We start from the raw sequence: 18099 nt of genomic DNA, 5'->3' as shown, positions 1-18099 counted from the left end.
CTGGAATGTGTTTTAATCTTCCAAGAGCTCTGGAGATGGTCTGGCTCACCATGCGTTCATATCTCATCAAGAGTCAGCCAGGTGTAACACCCAGTGTTCACATTTATGAGAAAGCACCGCCCACAGGTTAGAGACAGCATGACTCACACTCATGCTTGACATCCTCTTCAGTTCACTGAAGGGCTCAGGCCTCATCCACGAAGGAGGTGCTTTTACAGTGCTCATGGCAGCTATAAAGTCTGCAGCAAATATATAGCCAAATATAACATGTCATGCAGGCAAATAAAGTGTCACATGAAGTGGACACACTGGCTGTATAAAGAAGTCACACTTTCCGTGTTTATTTTTACTCACAGAGCCATTTATGTACCTGCTTCTTTCTTTAAATAATGTGCTTTCTTTAAGTATTGAATGCAGGTAATGTAATTACTGTTTCCATTTACATGTATTTATTCAGTCAACTTTACAAACCTGAAACCATTGTAGCGTGTGAGTATTTCACAAAATGAAATCTGATAAAAATTGGCATATTTATGTGTCACCTACCTAGATAATGTCAAACACAAACTCTTTATAAATGTGCACTAATACTGAAAATACTGTATGTACTGAAATAACATTCGTGACAGAGCAAAATCTGCAGCATGTAAATTAGATGGAAATTCAAAGTAGGTGATGAGTTTGTGCTGGCAAGGCTTAGCTCTGCCCTTTTATCTGAGCACAATGGAAGTCAACATGATATTACAGATATCACAATCAGAGATACCACTGGAACACAATACTCACAGTACATTCTGCTCTTGTCACTGTTTTTATGTTAACCATGTCCGCATGTTCTTTTCACTGTGCAGCCCATGAAGTTGGGGGAACACCTAAACAGCCTGCTTCTCAACATGTGTGATGATGTGACAGTGAGTCGAATGTCGTTGCGCACGGTGCTGGACATCTGCAGCAAACACATAAGAAACTCCACTTGTGACCCTCCCTTCTCCTATATCAGAAAACTGGTCCGGTTGGTACTGGGCAGCCTTTCTCAGGTAAGCACTGTTTTTTTTAATGTAGGTCAAATTCAACATTCCTGTTTAAAGGCCTATATTTTTAAATTGTCACTACATTGACACACAAAAAAGCATGTTTTCCTCTTACCTGTAGTGTTTTTATCAATCTAGATAGTTGCAGGTAATAGGTGTTAGTTGCACAGTGTTGGAGATATTGGCTGTAGAGATGTCTGCCTTGGCCTGTAGTGCCAAAAAACCCCCAAAAAACCATTTGTAAAACTCAACAGCAGTGTGTCTTTCCAGAAATCAGGATCCAGTTACTCAAGATAATCCACAGACCTTGTTGTGAGCAATTTCATGTAGGAACTATTTTCTTTCTTCTGAACTACACTAGCTCATCTAGCACCACTGAGTTAGCTAATGTTACAGCTCAGCTGAGGAGGACGCCGTTAATGTTTACATCTCAAGCTGTCGTGAGAATGAACTTCTCATCCATGAGTAAATACATGCTTCCGTCTGTGTGGTGATACAGTTAGCAAGCTGAATGCCATCTAATTCCATTATATTGGAGGTAGACATATCTGGCCAATATTTCCAACACTGACCAACTCCCACCAAAACAACCTAGGCTGATAAATAACACTGCAGGTAAGAAGAAAAACATGTATCTTTGACTTTTTGATGAACTGTCCCTTTAGTCTGCATCCTAGCTAAGTGTAAGTTAAAAGACAATTATCTGCTCTGTTAAAGCACAGTGGGTTTGTTGTATTACGTAACAGATAATGGGGCTCATGCTGATAGAACATGAGTTCAGGATGGATGACTCAGAGGGAATGACCCTTCTGTGAAACTTAGGTTTTTTTTCTCCTCCTTGCTCTGCCCTTTTTTCTCCACACTCACTTTTTGTTTTTCTTTCTCTCTTACTTCCACTTGTGTCCATCTTTCTCTCAGCTGGACGGTCTGCTGACTGATAGAGAGTCTCTTCCGGAGCGGAGTAAGGAGATTCGTGAGAGGCTAAGGGGCAAGGGCTTGCCCTCAGGTAAGATGAGCTGCACTGAAACACACACACTGAATACAGAGTTGGATTTGCTTGGTGTGTTGTCAAAGAAACTTTTCTAGGGTGTAGAAAGAGATCTCTATTCATGCAGTGATTCAGATGTCTTGGCTGCCAGTGCTTCATGATAAAGAGGTCTGGTTTCTATTAATCTACAGTTGTTTTTGTTAGCATAAGTTTCCTGTATTCTTCATCTAAATGGCACAGACTTTGGAACAAGAACAAATCCCCACATCCTGGATTAGTTGGTTCTGTTGAGATAATGATGCAACTTTTTTTGATAAGAGAGCATATTATCTGTTCTTTCTTTCTACTGATAAATTGAGATTATGCCTGACTGTAATTGGACATACTATTGATATGTTGTAAGTTGTTTGCAATGATCTTACTTTAATGTAGAGAGAGTTGGATGTAAATGCCTTCCCTGGTTGTGAGCAATTCCATACTTACATCTTCACTTTCTGACTTTGTGGGAAAGAATCGAAAGTAGACGAGGAATAACACGCTGCATCCCCGAATCGGATTTAATTCAGGAAAATATGACCAAATCTTCCCAGTGGTTTCTGAGAGAGCTCCGGCATATTTCCAGGCCATGGAAAGGAGAGCGCAGCACAAACATGGCTGTCGTCCCGATTATGTAAGCACGGCATGGCATTGATTACAGATGCATATTTTGGAGTCACCAGTGAAGCTGCTGGTCTGCTGTTTGTATCAGTGCTTTGTTTCCCTGGTTGAGCACCAGCCAGCCCTAGGGAAAGTACATGCAAAGATTATTACCAAGTTCTTAAGCGCCTTTCTTCTCAAGGGGCAGCTCTCTCTCCTGTATGCCAGGTTGTAAGGAGTTCCACGTTGTAATTTTTGCTACAGGAACTCAGTCATTGTGTCTTTTTTATGTTGGATATTTTATGCTGTGAATTCTCCATAGCTATAGTCTGTATAATGCCTAAAACATATTAGTATTACGCTGTTTCCATCAGACACGTTTGTTATAGTCCCCTTAGAATCTGTATGTAACCCATACAGATAGGCTAAACCCTAGATTTGTTTTGCATTTCCACCGCATAAGGCACAAGGCAAACGTACGTACGAAAATAGAGACGTCTGTTTCAAACATTGTAAACGTCACTGCTCTCATACGTCCATGCATTCTTTATGATTGCACAGATATAGCCAATAGATGGCACTTTTTACCACATTACCTTCTGTTCCACAATTTTTCAACGTCTTCATCATCTCCTACAGCTGTATCTAGCTTTAAATATGCTACACTGCCCCCACCCCCCATATCCAAAAGCTTTCAGAAAATATATATAAATATTGACAAAATTAACACAGAGTACAGACAGAAGACCCCATTCATGTCCTTATATGTAACTGATGTTGTGTAAATGAGCTCTTAAATTTAGGTGAGGTTGTTACCGCTCTCATTATACTTCCTGTTCATAGACGATATCGAAGAATGTCTGCACCTTGCTAATCGTCCAAGAAACAGGGTTGTGACATTTAAGAACAAAAAAGAGCAGGCTGGATTGTTTCTGTCGCAGTGCATATACGTATCTAATGTTTCTCATCACCTACAAGGCAGAGGAACAGCTCCACCTTTCTGACTGTCCAGGGAATGGGGTTGCAACATTTTCAGAACAAAAAAGAACAGGCTGGATCTTTTAGTGTTACAGTTCATGGTATATTTTAAAAACGTGGGTTTGTGCATTGAGTCCTTGTAGAGCGAGAGTGACGATTCTCTCTTGACCAACGGACTGCAATGTTTCTAGCTCCACCTTTTAGTATCAGACCAGACTGCGAGGTACCTCACAGAGGGCTAACATAAAACAGGATGGAATAGAACGGTTCTGTTGGTACCATCCACAACTTTTGACAGTGGAAAACACAAAAGTAACCTTTCTAATATGCAATGATTTAAACTGAACTGGACTGCTTGGTAGAAACGAGGCTATAGCTGAAAAAACTTGTGGCAACAATTGACTTCTTTCAGAAATAAAAGACATCCCGTTTTTTTTTTTTTTTTGCTGAATCTAGTCCTTGTGTGCTTCTCTGAGTTCCTGGAAGACAGCCTGTCTGTCTTTGATGTGTTTCCCTGTTAAGAGCGAGCATATGCTTTGTAGATTAAATCACCACATGCAGCGTTTTTACAGGACTTAACATCTCCCTCTGCTCTCCCGTTTCTGCATCTCTTCCTCTTGTTTTTGCTCCTGCTCATGCACATGTTTGCCTTCTGTTTATGTCTTTCAGTCTAAAACAAGAGCTGTCACTGGCAGCCATGTAGATGCAGCATGTCTGGAAAGGCAAAGTTAAAATTTATAGACAGAAAAAGAGAGCAACATAAATCTTTCAGTTTTAAGAAAGGCACAGTGATAGATGAGCTGGTCCGGAATTTGCTCGTTATTGTGGCGCCATATGTTTTATTGTTTGTTTTTAAATAATCAGGAAAAAATACAGTAGCTACTGAACAATACGGAGATATAGAAATGCTCGGTGCCCCTTGAGGACTAAAGCAACATGCTATTTTTCTTAATTTGCTTATCCCTGTGCTGTTGTTGGTTTATTTTAGAAATTAATTAGTTTTATTTGCCATTAATGGCTGCTACATTTCCAACCCTGGGGCTGTTTAACAGAAAATTCCTATTGCTGCTACTAAGTCTAATTAAATGCCATCGAATCCAACAAATTACCATGGGAAATCCAGTTGGCACGATTAAAAACACTGATATTAGAATTTAAGGGGATTTTCAGATGAAAGGAAGTTTCTGTACCTGCAGCTGTGTTCCTGCACTGGATTATTAGACGTTATGTAAGCAGCAGTGTCAGGGTTGTTGATCATAATATATTGTATACTGCATCTCTAATTATAATAGAGAGGGGAATCTGAGGACGTACTGTGTGCCTACCCAATTATTCATTTACTGTAGCTGGCTGTATAATCTTTTAGCAGAGAGGCCATGAGAGGCCTGAAGCAGGTGCTTGGGCTGTTGAGGCCAAGCCAGGGTATCAAACAAGTAAACAAGGGGAGACTACAGTCGACTGTGCCATGTTTAGTTATCATGTCGTGCTGCTGTTAGGAATGGATGCCAGGTTGGACAGGCACTTAGGCATAATGAAGCGTACTGTATTTATTCAAATCCAAATCCTTGTTAATCCTCTCTAGGTCCTCTTCTCGTCATAAATACCACTTTTCGTATTGAGTGTAGTGTTAATAATGACGTGACCCACTGGGAATGATCCATATTTCAGATTATCTCCTATACTGTGTATTATAATAGGAAAACGAGATATGCCAAGAAATGCAATCCGTTAGCAGTCTGTTATATTTTGCTTTTGAGTACCTACTGAACGGTTTTATTTTTTTGGTATTCACATCACTCTACCTCAGAGTTGAATTTGATTTTGTATTTTACATTACAGTTTACATTTTTTCTCACTTTGTTTCCTCAGTTTTAGAGGTTTTTATATTTTATTATATCTTACAGATGTTAGGTTGACCTAACGTAAAGTTTACTTTGATTTTTTTTTTATGTTTACAAAACACTTACATTTTGTAACATCTCATTTATTTATTGCATCTTATTGATGTTTGGTCAGCTTACCTTAGAGTTGGCATTTGATTTTGTAAGTTACATTAGATTTTTTTCCTCATTTTGTTTTCCTGAATTTTAGAGGTTTTTACATCTTAAAAATGTTGATCTACCTCAAAGTTTAATTAGATTTTCTACATGTACAAATTACCTTTACACTGCACACATTTTGTAACATTTTATTTACTAATTTGTAAATCTTTATCTTTCTGATGTTCCGCTAGTTTGCCTCAAACTTAATTTTACTTGATTTCCTTATTGAAGGTTAGATAATTTCTTCTTTCTCCTTTTTCTGTTTATTTATTCATATGTTTTTCATTGTTGTGATAACATTACAGTTATTACCTGTGTGCCTTAATAAGCATGGTTGTTAAATTAATCCATAAAGGTTGGCAATGATTTAAAATAGGTTGTTTACAATTATCAATAATTATCAATATCAATCAATCTAAACTTCATCATGATAACATTTTTGGCCATATTGCCCAGGCCTGCTTCAAGATGAAGATTTGTTTGTTATTCTGTGTTTTGAGTTGTGTTCTGGCAGTATGAGCTTTTGCTCCTGGTTAAATATAATATATACCAAATAACGTTGGCTCTCCTCTGTTCTCAGGGAGGAGTGCCGCCCCCAGGGTTCTGGAGCGCTACAAAGCCAGGAGTCAGGAGCAGACGTCTCTTAACCGGGGCCTTAGTCGTTCCATGGGCTCTCTGCCAATCCAGGACCTGTTGAAGGGGGATGAGGGGGCAGGCCTGCCATATTCCCTGTCTGACTATCATCACAACTCTGACTCCCCCACAGAATTCTATCCCAAACCCCCCTCACTCCAGCACCAGCACTCCTATCCCCATCTGCACCCCTTTCACCCTCAGCAAAAGGGGCGGCCTGTGGAACTGGACCGGAGGTCTTTACCCTTCTATGGTGGGGACGTAGGCATTAGTCAGGCCAGGAAGAACTGGGCTTCCTCTGTGGACTTAGCTTGCATTGACCCAGAGGCTCTTCGTTTTGGGGCTTTGGAGGATGCGCGGAGGGGCAGCAGTGCCATAAGTACCCACTCCATAGGCAGGCGAAAGTCACCCCTGCGGGCATCTAGGGAGAGGGATTCTCGCTTTTCTGAGTTTGGTGGGCTTAAGAGTAGGAGGCCTCATCACCACTCAGCTCTGTCGGTGGGCTCCGGCCTGCCTGGCGCCTATGACAGGATAAAGGAGAAGCAGAGGAAACTTCAGGTGCTGAGGCAAGCAGTGGATGGTGAGTATACCTCTTGATATGGCTGTGCAGTAAAGAGAGGAGGTTGTTTTCAGTCCCAAACTGAGATAAGTTTTTATTTGACTCCTCTGGGTCAGCTGTTATGTGTTTGTGTTGGAGAATTTCTTGTGAAATTTACAGTGTATGTCTCATGTCAGTAAGATGTAAATCAAACTGGTCTATAGGTTTGATTGCATATGATTACTTCTTCAGGTGTGCAGAAGTGAAAAAGGAGTCAGGGTTTGAATTTTGCTGTCAAGCTCTTTTTAAGATTCTTTACACAACCATTTGTCATTTTTTTAATGGGTGTGACTGAGAGCATTACTGTGAATAATTGTGCAGGAGAAGTTGTCTGAAAACGTGGACTGTTATTCCCACATTTGAGCAATATCATGTCTTTCCCCCCTCTCTTTGATGACCAGATTTTCACCCTGCCTGCGAGCGTGGCCATTCAGAACAGCTTTAACATTTTTGCCTTCTGTTGAAATCGGGCAACATGTCATGTAAACTAGTTCCTTCCAAGTATAACTGAACTCCTACTGTGCACTTGACATATGGCGGATGATCTTTGTTTTATCCTTTTCTGATAGTTGGTTTGGAATGCATAACAAAAAATAATCTTCAGTGATTGTCTTTTAGTGTTAGGTTTGTAAAAATTAAATCTCGACAATTCTAATATGATAGATTTGTTAGGTTTGTTAGTCAATGAAATGACTGTCCAGCTCTGTCTGCAAAATATACAAACACAATTGGCCTGTTTTTTGCAGCCACAACTATCTCCACCTTTTTCCTTTTCTTCTTTACAACAGGTTACTCTCAGCAAACACCAGCTCACAAGTATTGCATGAGAATGTGATTTTGGTGACAGGTTGGAGCCTGGGCATTTGCCACCATCATCATTTAATTTGTGGTGCAGGTACTTGTCAGAACATGTAGTTGGCAGGCTTCAACATTTAATGTTGCCACATCAGTGTTATGTGCCAAGTGGCCCACAGTTTCAAAGGGGAAAAGCCCATCAATTCTCAGCTTTAGTCTGCTACTGAGACAATGAGTAAAACCTTTAGGAACACGTAACATTTCGATGACCCAGCTGTGTCATTAAAATCTATATTAAAATTGAAAGATAAAAGATAGAAGTGGGTGATAAAATAAAATTATCAGGCAATAAGCAAGGGTACAGGAGCTTAGGTGAAACGGCTGCAGGGAGCTGTCAGCCGGTCCGATCCGAGAGGTGAAAATGTGACAGCGATGAGATGACGTGAGCAGACAGACACCCGGACTAGTTAGAGGTTGTGTGTCCATCTGTAACTACCATGTGGGATAGGTGCTGGCTCGTATGAAGTATCGTTGGTGGTGGCAGAGCAGCAGTGTTTAGACAGAATGTATGAGTCACTGGTACAGAGGTTTCCAAATGGCTGATTCTAATTACAGACCAGCTTAATTCTAGCCTGCTGCTAACTGTCACACATGCTATATAGCCAAAACGCTCTCTTTTTTAAATTTATTTTAATCATTTAGCCCTTATTTAAACAGAAAAAAAAGATTAAAAATCTCTTTTTCAAAAGTGTCCTGGCTCAGACAGGCAGTAACATGTCACCTTAGAATTAAAAGGTTCTATCTGACATTTTTGTCCAAATTGAGTTATTCATATGTTCTTATTCTTTGGCAACTTATTAACATTATGTTAGGTGATTTTTGTAAAGTTAAATGCATTTTATACATTTTATTTGGAAAACCGCAGGGTTCGTGTCATTTTTGCTGCTTGGAATGGAAAAAACTTTGCAACTCAATATCTCAAAACCTTCAAAAAAATCAAAATATGCATCTCCAAAACAAGCAATATAAAACACAAAAAGACCACAAAATGAAGATATACAAGGAAGGACTAAAATGCTGTAAGTGAACCATAAAAAACAAAAAAAAATCAAAAGACCAGCCAAGATACACCCTAATATTGGCGTTTCATAAATAAAGGCTCTTTTGCAAGACTCCACACAAACCCTAGGTATACACAATAAGACCAAGTTCTGTGAATGGAGAGCATAGCCATTTTCATTTTTTTCCCTTATGTACGCACATAAATATGCCGAAAGTCAGCCAAAAATAGCTATGTAAATCAGACAATGCCAAAGAAAAAAGTCCACAAAGTTTTAAAGACAACCACCCAACCTGAGCGTACAGGATACAGTGACGAGTGAGGGGCTTGCAACCGATAATTAATCTCAATGCACCATGAAACACAGGGTCCAGAGCGTGTTTTTTCTAACATTTAACTTTAAACACATAGATATAAGAACGCATATGTGCAAGGTATTTACAATCTTTGTCTAATCACATGCTTAGACTGAGCACACGCAACGCAATTGTTAAACACCTCAGCAGTCAGCCCCAAGAGCTTTCACTCAGGAGCTTATTGAATTCTTCGTAAAGTCGCTGTAGGCAGACTAGTTTTGTGCAAAGTCACAAGTGGCTGTATGGGTCTGCTGGCCATCTGGGAGCAGTGGAGGAGCACGAGGGATGGATGGTTTCATATAATAAACCCCTGTCTTCTACCTCTTCTTCCCTTTCCTCCTCCTGCTGGTTTCCCAGACTCCCCACACTCTCCAGCTCCCTCCAACCTCCAGCCTCCCTGCTTTTCTGGCAGCTATTTTTAATGCTGACCGAGCCACCGACCGACAGCATTCTTCTCCTCGACTGTGGCTTTTTATCCCCAGCAAGCTCTGCCTTCCTCTCCTTCCCTCCCCTTTGCTTTTTGCTGATTGTAATCAGAGGCGCTTAGCATTTTTTGTTTCATATGATGGTGTGAAAAGGCAAGCTGCAGGAACAAGAAGTAAGAATTATAGCTACACTGTAAAATCTGACAAGTTGATGTTAGTTAAAATAATCAGGGAAACCAGTTGCCTTGAAAAAGAAAAGTAAATATCTCTAATCTTAATTTACGTCTACATTATTTCAAAGTGTTAAGTTTACTCAAAATTTAGATGTATTTACTTAATTTTGTGAAGTTGTTGCAACTTAATAATGACAAGTGACATTACATTGTTCTTTCTAAGATTTAGCAACTTCAGCAAACCAAGTTAATTTCACTTAACTTGGTGATCATCATCATGACAAAGCGGATTTTGACAATGATGAAGTTAGGAGATCTGCAACTTCTGTTTTCTCAACATGTTTAAGAATGGTCAAATACAATCAGCTAGTTTGCAACCAGCAGAATACGAGTATACAGAACATCAAACTTGGTTTACTGAAGTCACTAAAAGATTGATTGAATTACACTTATCATTGTTAAGTTGCAACAACTTCACAAAATTAAGTAAATGTCACACATAAATAGATGTGTGCTTGTTTGGTTAAATTGAGAGGATTATCTTTTGTTTATTTTTTGTTTCAATTGCTTTTAATTGATATTAAATTATGGACAATGTTAGACACCATGCTGATGCAAACAAATGTTCACTCCCATCAAAACTAACTGAGGTCAACTATGAAGACTAAGCCAAACTATTTTTGTATTCCATCCCAGATCTTTTTCACTACAGTATGAACGGGGCCTAATTGAGCACAGACCATTTGCAGGGCGGCATGGATGTGTTACTTGGCAGAGACCGCCCTTTCTTTCCTTTTCTCTTACTTTTTTCTGTTCTTTTCTGCAGGAAAGTGATGGCGCAGCAGTGGTCAGTGCTCTCAGGTTTCACCCAGTTACACACTGGTTCTCTGCCTTCTGTGTGTATGCATTTGCAAATCATGTTCCACCGAATATGTATTACATGAACACAACTAAACATTGTGTGTGTGCATGCCGGTGTGTGCATGGGCATGTTTATACCTGGTCCCCTATGTCTCACCCCAGCGCGCCCGCAACCCCCCCCCTTCGTTCTTCTTTTTGGTGCCAAGGTGCTTCAATCAGTAGAAACTTTCCTTGCAGGCCTAGAGGCTGTAATTGGAGTCATGCGTAGCGGATGAGGGAATTCCAAACATTATTGGACTTTTCCGGCACTTGGCAGCAGGTCATGTGGTTTTGGACCGGGGTGGGTCCAGCTTGGACAACAATACAGAACATTGCTGCCTCAGGGGAAGAGGAGGTGTCCATGAAAGGGGACTGACCCCCGACCCCCCCCCCATTTTCAGGGAAAGATTATAGTGTTTGTAAGGCTTTCATAAAAAGTTCACTACTTTCAGCTTTATTTCTGATCCCTTTTAATCAACTGTCTGACTCATTTCCTCTTCACATTATGCATAATGTCTAAAACAAAGGCACACAAGAATTTTTATGAATAGACCTTTTTCTAGTGGTGGGCTTTTTTTTCTCTATTTGTTCACATAAAAGTTCAGTTTTGCAAAATCTACATTGTTTTACCTCTGAGTCATGTTAACATGGGGGTTTCTGTAAGCTATTATCCCTTTTAGTCACTGCTTTAAAGGGAGTTCCTTCTTTCTCCCTGGGACCACCAGACTTTAAATAACCTCACAGGCTGAGTTTGTGTCTCTTCTCAGCTTGAACAGCCTAAAAGGCCATAGACTATAGAGGCTGTTTGTGTACTCACAGAAAGCCTTTGCAGTTCTGCATGGCAAGGAATCAAGCAGAGAGGAATAACAAAACGTGGGAGAGGAAATGACAAGATAAGGTGAAGGGAGGAGAGAGAAGTCAGGAGATAAATGCATGTTGCATAAATTGTTCCCTGGAGATGATGCTCTTCCAGTTACGCAGACTGTTTTTCCAGTGTGTTTTACTCCCTACACTGGGAAAAAGTCAGTGTAGGGAGTCAGAGTATTAACCCTTTGAAACCTTAGCAAATTTGTTTGATTTTTTGTAAAAAGTAAAGTAAAGTAAAGTAAAGTAAAGTAAAAAGACCTAAGAAAATTACCTGAAATAAGCAAGGTAAAAATGAACACAAACAAGAAACTGACCTTTAAAAAGTGCTGATTATTTATTTTATATACTTTTTTTCTGTAACATAATTTTAAATATAAAATTATAATGTTTATAAATATTGTTTTCTGGATATTCTTTTTCTGTTTTTTGATCATTTTACAATAATCCTTCCCTCTTTTTAAAACATTTTTTTAGGTAATTTACTTGGCACCTGTTATTTAAATATTTCAATTTGTAGGACATTTCTGGCCAAGTCGCGCCACGAGAAAACTGAGGTCGATCCAGGTTTCAAAAGGTCAAACTAGAGGTGAAACCCTGGCCCTTTTTAAACCACAAGTATTTAATTACAACTAAAACGTGCTGACAGTAACTGAAATCCTCCTATTTTCTTTATTTCATTGTCTTTTAGTGAATTAATGTGTACTGTATGTGTGTGCATGCTTGCTACTCACCAACTGTACTCCTTGGAAGAGGAGTACATATTTAGCGGTCTGTGAAACATTTTCATTATTGGCAAGATATTGCTGTTCATCTCTTGAATTAGCTGTCGGCCTTATTGCATTGAGGTGCAGTGGGTGTTTTGAGGTCATGATGAAACAGTGATCCAAGGTTTATCTGGGATGTCATATCTCACAGGTTATTCACTCTCAGGTTGATTGTGACTGAACAACCACACTAGATACTTGTGGCTTGACCAGAGATTTGAATTTTGTACATATTGGAATTTCTCCGCAAGCTACATTTATTTTAAAAAATGACAGAAGTGACATTTTTTGCGTTTCTGCGCTCAATATTCAGCCTAAGTTCCTGTACAACATTATTAACGTTTTGCAATGCAGAGTATTTAAAATGTATAGCGATGTATTGTGATTTATTACCGTTAAGTCTGTTCATCTAATTTCAGTCATTTTTATTGCAATAACATGTATATAGCTGACTGGAAAAGCCTTTTTTAAAACTCTAGTTGGCTACTAAAAGTGAAATTTGTATTTTCAATCTTACCAACGTTAAAAAAAAAACAAAAACGTGGTGTCCATGTATTGATATGTATTGATATAATATTGCCAGGCAAAATATTGCAATACAATGCTGTATCAAGTCCCCCCCCCCCCACCCCTGGTAGGCTGGGTACTTGCATTTCAGCTGTGTTTATAACAGGATTTTACTTACAAGTACAAATCACAGCATCAAATTGTATGACTTTGGATTAAAGCAGCACCTCAGACAACCTTTTTTTCATTATTGTTTGCGCTGGGGTCTTTCCTGTTATTTTTGCCCTATCCAGGATCTGACTTTAACTGAGGATGTTTTTTAATAGTGAAGTTAATGTACGTTTAATACAAGATTTGTTTGGATAATCATAAATACAATCACCCACATTGTCTTCCTGGCTCCTGACAAGCTAGTTTTTTTTTGTTATTTTTTGTCTTTCAATATATGTTTACAAAATTTAGTAGTACATGAAAAACTTTTAGCTCTGTTTCGGTTTCGTTTTCCTGTCAGACTGTAATCAGATCATAAACAGTTCTAATTGGCCCTTTTTGAAAAAATCCTGCTGATAGTGTTGGGCTGTTCTTGTGACAGCAATGGGTTTGATGGTTTTCTATTCTCTGCATTATATTCCCCACTTCACCCTGTATGTCTCCAACTATAAGGCCTGCACAATAGCAACATAGAGGACAGTGTAGGACACGTGTGTGAGTATCTGTAAAAAGATGTCATTCAGTAAGTGTTAATCGCATTAGTGAAGCTAAAATGGTGAATGACTATAAATGACAGAAGAAACTCTTCCTGTCTGTACCTTATTATGCAAATAAAGCTGCTCTCTCATGACTCACTATCCAGCAGAAAATGGAAAAGCTTTTTCCACAGTTTCCTAGTAAAGTTATAGTTGCTACTTGGCCATAATGCTTTTACTCATATAATGTTTACGTAAGACAGACATCATTACAAAGAGACGTTGTACTGTGAAACTCTGAACCAGAATGCCTTAGCAATGACAAGGGAATGCCATTCATTCAAGCTATGTAGCTGATACTGAACAGCAGGACTGTCAAGTTCTGTGTGTAAGCCAGGGAAAAACAGGACACACAAGGTTAGATTTCACACTGTTTTAAACATTGTTTATGTTGTTTTCCTGCGTTGCCACACACTTTCAAGTCATTGCTGAGTTTAAGGAGTATTGCTGAGAAAAAGTGAATAATCGTGGCAAGCTGGTCTGTACTTGCTGTGGTTCATCCAGTCAAGCAAGACAAAAGATTACGCCCTCAACAAAAACCTGACAGAAGGCATGCCTGTGTACACTTGTGCAGAAGCTGCTTTTCAGTGTAGTTACATATGTCTTTCATTAGGAGTGTTTACCAACAGCATGAGTAATACCTACTTTGTGTGCCTCAGTCTGGTTTGGGGTTGCCATCAGTCTCAGCAGGATTTGGAGAGAGTGTTGTGGAAGAAAACAGTAGCACGTCAGTTCACCTGCTGTCCAAGTCTAATAAAAAGTTTTTGTGAAGTTCTGTGTTGAAAAGAAACCGCCTTACCTTAACATCCCTCACAAACAGAAACAAGTCCATTTTTAACCATTTTTGAAGTTGTGTCATGTGCATGAAGTTTGATCCATTTCATTATTTCGCAGACTTGCTCATATATTCCTGCATGGTTATATTAAATTACTTTTAAAAGATGGGCTGATGGTCTTTCTCCTCCCTCAGACCCAGTCCACGGCCACCAGAGGTACCACAGCGACTACAGTTCATCCAGCGAAAGCCCCTCAGTGGCTTCCTCTGATCCAGACTACAGACAAGGTAGAAGATGCCCCTGAGGAATTCTTTATTGTCATTTTTAATCTTTTTATGCAAAGTCAATGGCAAACTACGCCAGGGCTATATCTCTTGTTTATGAAAAAGTTTGAACAAATGCAAATGAAGGCAGTAAAAAATAGCAGTGTTTTTATCCTTTCACTTTTGATATTAAAAAAAATCTCATTTGGGTCACATATCTGCCTTAGGCACATTGCCAAGTGCAGAAAATTTTTTAAAAAAAGCTATCAATGCGTAGAACCATAATAACATCTGTCTGGGGTTGTAAAGGTATGAGATTTTTACGGCATGATAACTGTCTCAGAAAATACTGCGGTTTTACAGTATCACAGAATTATTATTCTTATCAGTCAGAATGACACTTAAAGGAGTGAAAACAGAAGGGTTAGTTTTGATTAAATAAATGTTTTATCACTGTAATTAAGACTTGAAATCATTTTTTAATAGAAGCGTGTGTAAAAAGTTTCCCTTTTGAAAGTAACTGAAAGCAAGGTGAGATTTTCCAGCCAGCTGAGTAATTTTCCAATATCGTAGATGAGCAAATGTACACAGTAAGATAATCATCAACTTTCATATGAAAAGAATACCTTAAAACAGTGAAACCCTGTATCTTGCTCCCTCCCATTCCCTTCTGTCTCACACACACACATAGACACACACACACACACACAACTCACCTCACCTCATGACTTCTTACATCAATGTCAAGGAAAAATGTTCAGGAGGAATGTTTTTTGACTATTCCACCACAAACAACATGTTTTCTAAAGCTACTAAGCATGGTCGGAAATCGGGATCGGAATCGCATGGGTCTAAGTTAATTTGTGAAAGATATGATGAGACACTGTATGTAGTTTAGATCTTTTGTCATACCGATATATAAGATTTATGTATGCTGGGACACTCAGAGATTGCTTCTGGGCTGGATGCGGCTCGCGGGCCATCAGTTGAATAGGCCTGTACTACACCTTGTGTGGCACTTGTGTTTGTGTAAACCTTTGTGTGCAACAGGTAGCACATGCTGCACATCGCATACTGGTTTTGTGCATGCGGCAGAAGCAAAAATAACAAACCAAAGTAGGATACATTTCAGAATAGCCTAACTCTTCTAGTCTTCTGTTACAATAGACTGAATTAATCATTTAAGAGGAAAAAAGAAGAAGCCACACAGTAGCTACATGGTTCTCGGTCATGTTCCTGAGGATTTCTAGCCCTGCTGGTTTTCACTTTAGGAAATCTAATCAGATTTACACCTGGAACGGTGAGTGAATCATTTAACAGGAAAACCAGCAGTCGTCTGGCCAGCAAAGCCTGGGATTGAAAGCCACTGGCAAGGGATATCAATTATTCTTTGTCTCCGCTGACCGCTGACTGTGGTCTGTCCTGCTCAAAGCCAGATTCCCCACTGTCTTATTGCCAAACCTCACAGGGCACACTTTGTAGCCTAAATGTGGTGAGGTGCACCGCTCTCCATTTTCACTTGTTTCCAGGTAACCGCAAAGTCATCTGCTGTCTGTCACTCACCTGCAGCTCTCAATGGAATTAGATCATGTCCTTAGCTAAGTAGGACTGCACAAGATAACACACCGTCAGCGTCACTGGTTGGTATGACAGTGCAGGTACAACTTTCCCGGTACACAGAGTCAGGTGCCAGTGTAAGGCTTGCACTATAGTAGACTGATAATATGTCAGTAAACACGTTTATTAATATCAAAACATATTAGTAAGTACTTATAGAGGTAGTTTCAAATGCAGTGTGATTTGCTTTTGTTTTTATAATCGTGAGTAATCAAGATTAATTCACTCCAAATTTTCAGTGTAGTGGGAGATGAAGCTGATAAAGGTCAAAAGCAGATTTATTCACGATGACCTAACACCATCATCATGTCCACAGGTTGCACTTTTGCACAAATTTTTGACATTGAGCTCATAGATCAAGCAAGTTCATTTTTTTCATTCTTTTTATTTTTGATCGTTTATTCTGTTTCTTTTTTATCAAACAAAAAATGACATAAAAGGTTTCGACTGCCAACTGCAGTCATTAGTCAAAACATGTCAAGGTAAAAAACAACATCTCCAACATATTTTGTCTGATAAAAAAGAAACAATAAATAATTGAGCTCATAGCTGTGAAGAATTCAGAGATGTAGTGGAAACAGTGCCAGTTTTATGTGGAAATGACTAAAATATATTAAAGTCCAAGTGAAACGGAAGTTTGAGCATCTGTGGCCTCTGTAAAGTACTTTTTTCCTTGTAAAAGGAAATATTTCAGCCATGTACAGTTATAAGAGGGATTTTAATAAAATCCTTCACTTTTGATTGGATGGCTAAAAAGTGAGCGTGCTATGGAGCTACAGCAGACTGTTGGCTTCACGTGCACCTCCCTAACCATTAGATCAAGAGAAGGAGGAGGTAGAGGTAATTGCCCCCGATTGCAGTATGAGACATCAAACATTTGAAATCATTTGACCTGATTGAAAAGGAAGGGAAAAGTCGATGATTTTAATGTATAGAATACTCTGATACTGATATTTTTTTAACATGCATTTTGCATAAAACAAAAGATAAATAATGAACTAATACAGGAGCATGGTCTGAAATGGAAAATGTATTTTTCATCTCACAGGGTCTTTAAAAGCGTTCCAAAATAAAGGCTGTTTGAATCACTTTCAGCTGAAGACATGGGAAGGCTCTCGATGTGCTAGATCATTCAGTGTATTTTTGTAGTGGCTGACAAACACTATTGCTGTCATGCAATAATGGTATTTTGTACACAATTTCAACTCATGACAACAGAGCGACCATTCATGGTGCTAATTTGACCTGATTTCTCAAACTACTCCACCTCTGAACACATGTTCATGCAGGTACATTTGGACCACAGTGTGTGTGTCTGGAGGGGTGTGTCTGATTGTGTGTGTGTGAAAACTACATTTATATATATTTATTACATTATTACCCATGTGTTTGTGCGTGTGTGTGTGTGTGTGTGTGTGTGTGTTTGTGTGTGTGTGTACACAGCTAATACTCCCATGTCTCTTTCAGCTAAGAAACCAGGCGATGTGAGGAGGTTTGGCTCCCAGGTGGCACTTTCCTCTGAACATGATGCCCTGTCGCTGACAAGTCATAACACACACAGGCACAGGTAACACACACATAGTTTTTTGTTTTTTTTTTACAGTTTTTAAACAGGTGGCAATTTAACAAACACAGTTCCAGTATTGTTTTCTCCACTAAGCAGCCAAACCACAGCTACTAGTTAGATGATCATATGGAAATCTGTCCTTTCATGGATGTTACAGACCCAACAGAGACAGAGCAGGGAACTCATCGATGAATTGGTCCTGTTCGGTCCTCTGGGTCACACACAGCTGGTGTGGCACAGCAGGGTTAGCCCCATGCTTTGCTAGTGAGGTCATCTAATGTGACATCCACATTCAGCAATCCCTGTCTCTCTAATCTCTGGCATTACAGAGAACTGCTGCCTGCTGTTGCTGTGCCTGCTAACAGAAAAACCATGGT

At 39.3% G+C, this 18099-nt stretch overlaps 1 protein-coding gene across 3 annotated transcripts in view; it reads left to right on the top strand.

Moving 5' to 3' along the window:
• ptpn13 (protein tyrosine phosphatase non-receptor type 13) overlaps positions 1–18099 on the top strand; it is a 58527-nt gene that overhangs the window by 14951 nt on the left and 25477 nt on the right. For all 3 annotated transcript variants that reach the window (XM_042508777.2, XM_042508776.2, XM_042508775.2), the window contains exons 5-9: positions 852–1037; positions 1950–2037; positions 6256–6888; positions 14470–14562; positions 17623–17722. In XM_042508777.2, the coding sequence (XP_042364711.1) occupies positions 852–1037; positions 1950–2037; positions 6256–6888; positions 14470–14562; positions 17623–17722 (1100 nt within the window). The remainder of the gene's footprint in view (positions 1–851; positions 1038–1949; positions 2038–6255; positions 6889–14469; positions 14563–17622; positions 17723–18099) is intronic.

Source organism: Plectropomus leopardus, chromosome 20, assembly GCF_026936395.1.
Source record: "Plectropomus leopardus strain MGB_pleo_1.0 chromosome 20, ASM2693639v1, whole genome shotgun sequence".
NCBI classification, from domain to species: Eukaryota; Metazoa; Chordata; class Actinopteri; order Perciformes; family Serranidae; genus Plectropomus; species Plectropomus leopardus.
Note: the sequence above shows the minus strand (reverse complement) of the source record. Positions and strands in the feature narration are given on the sequence as shown.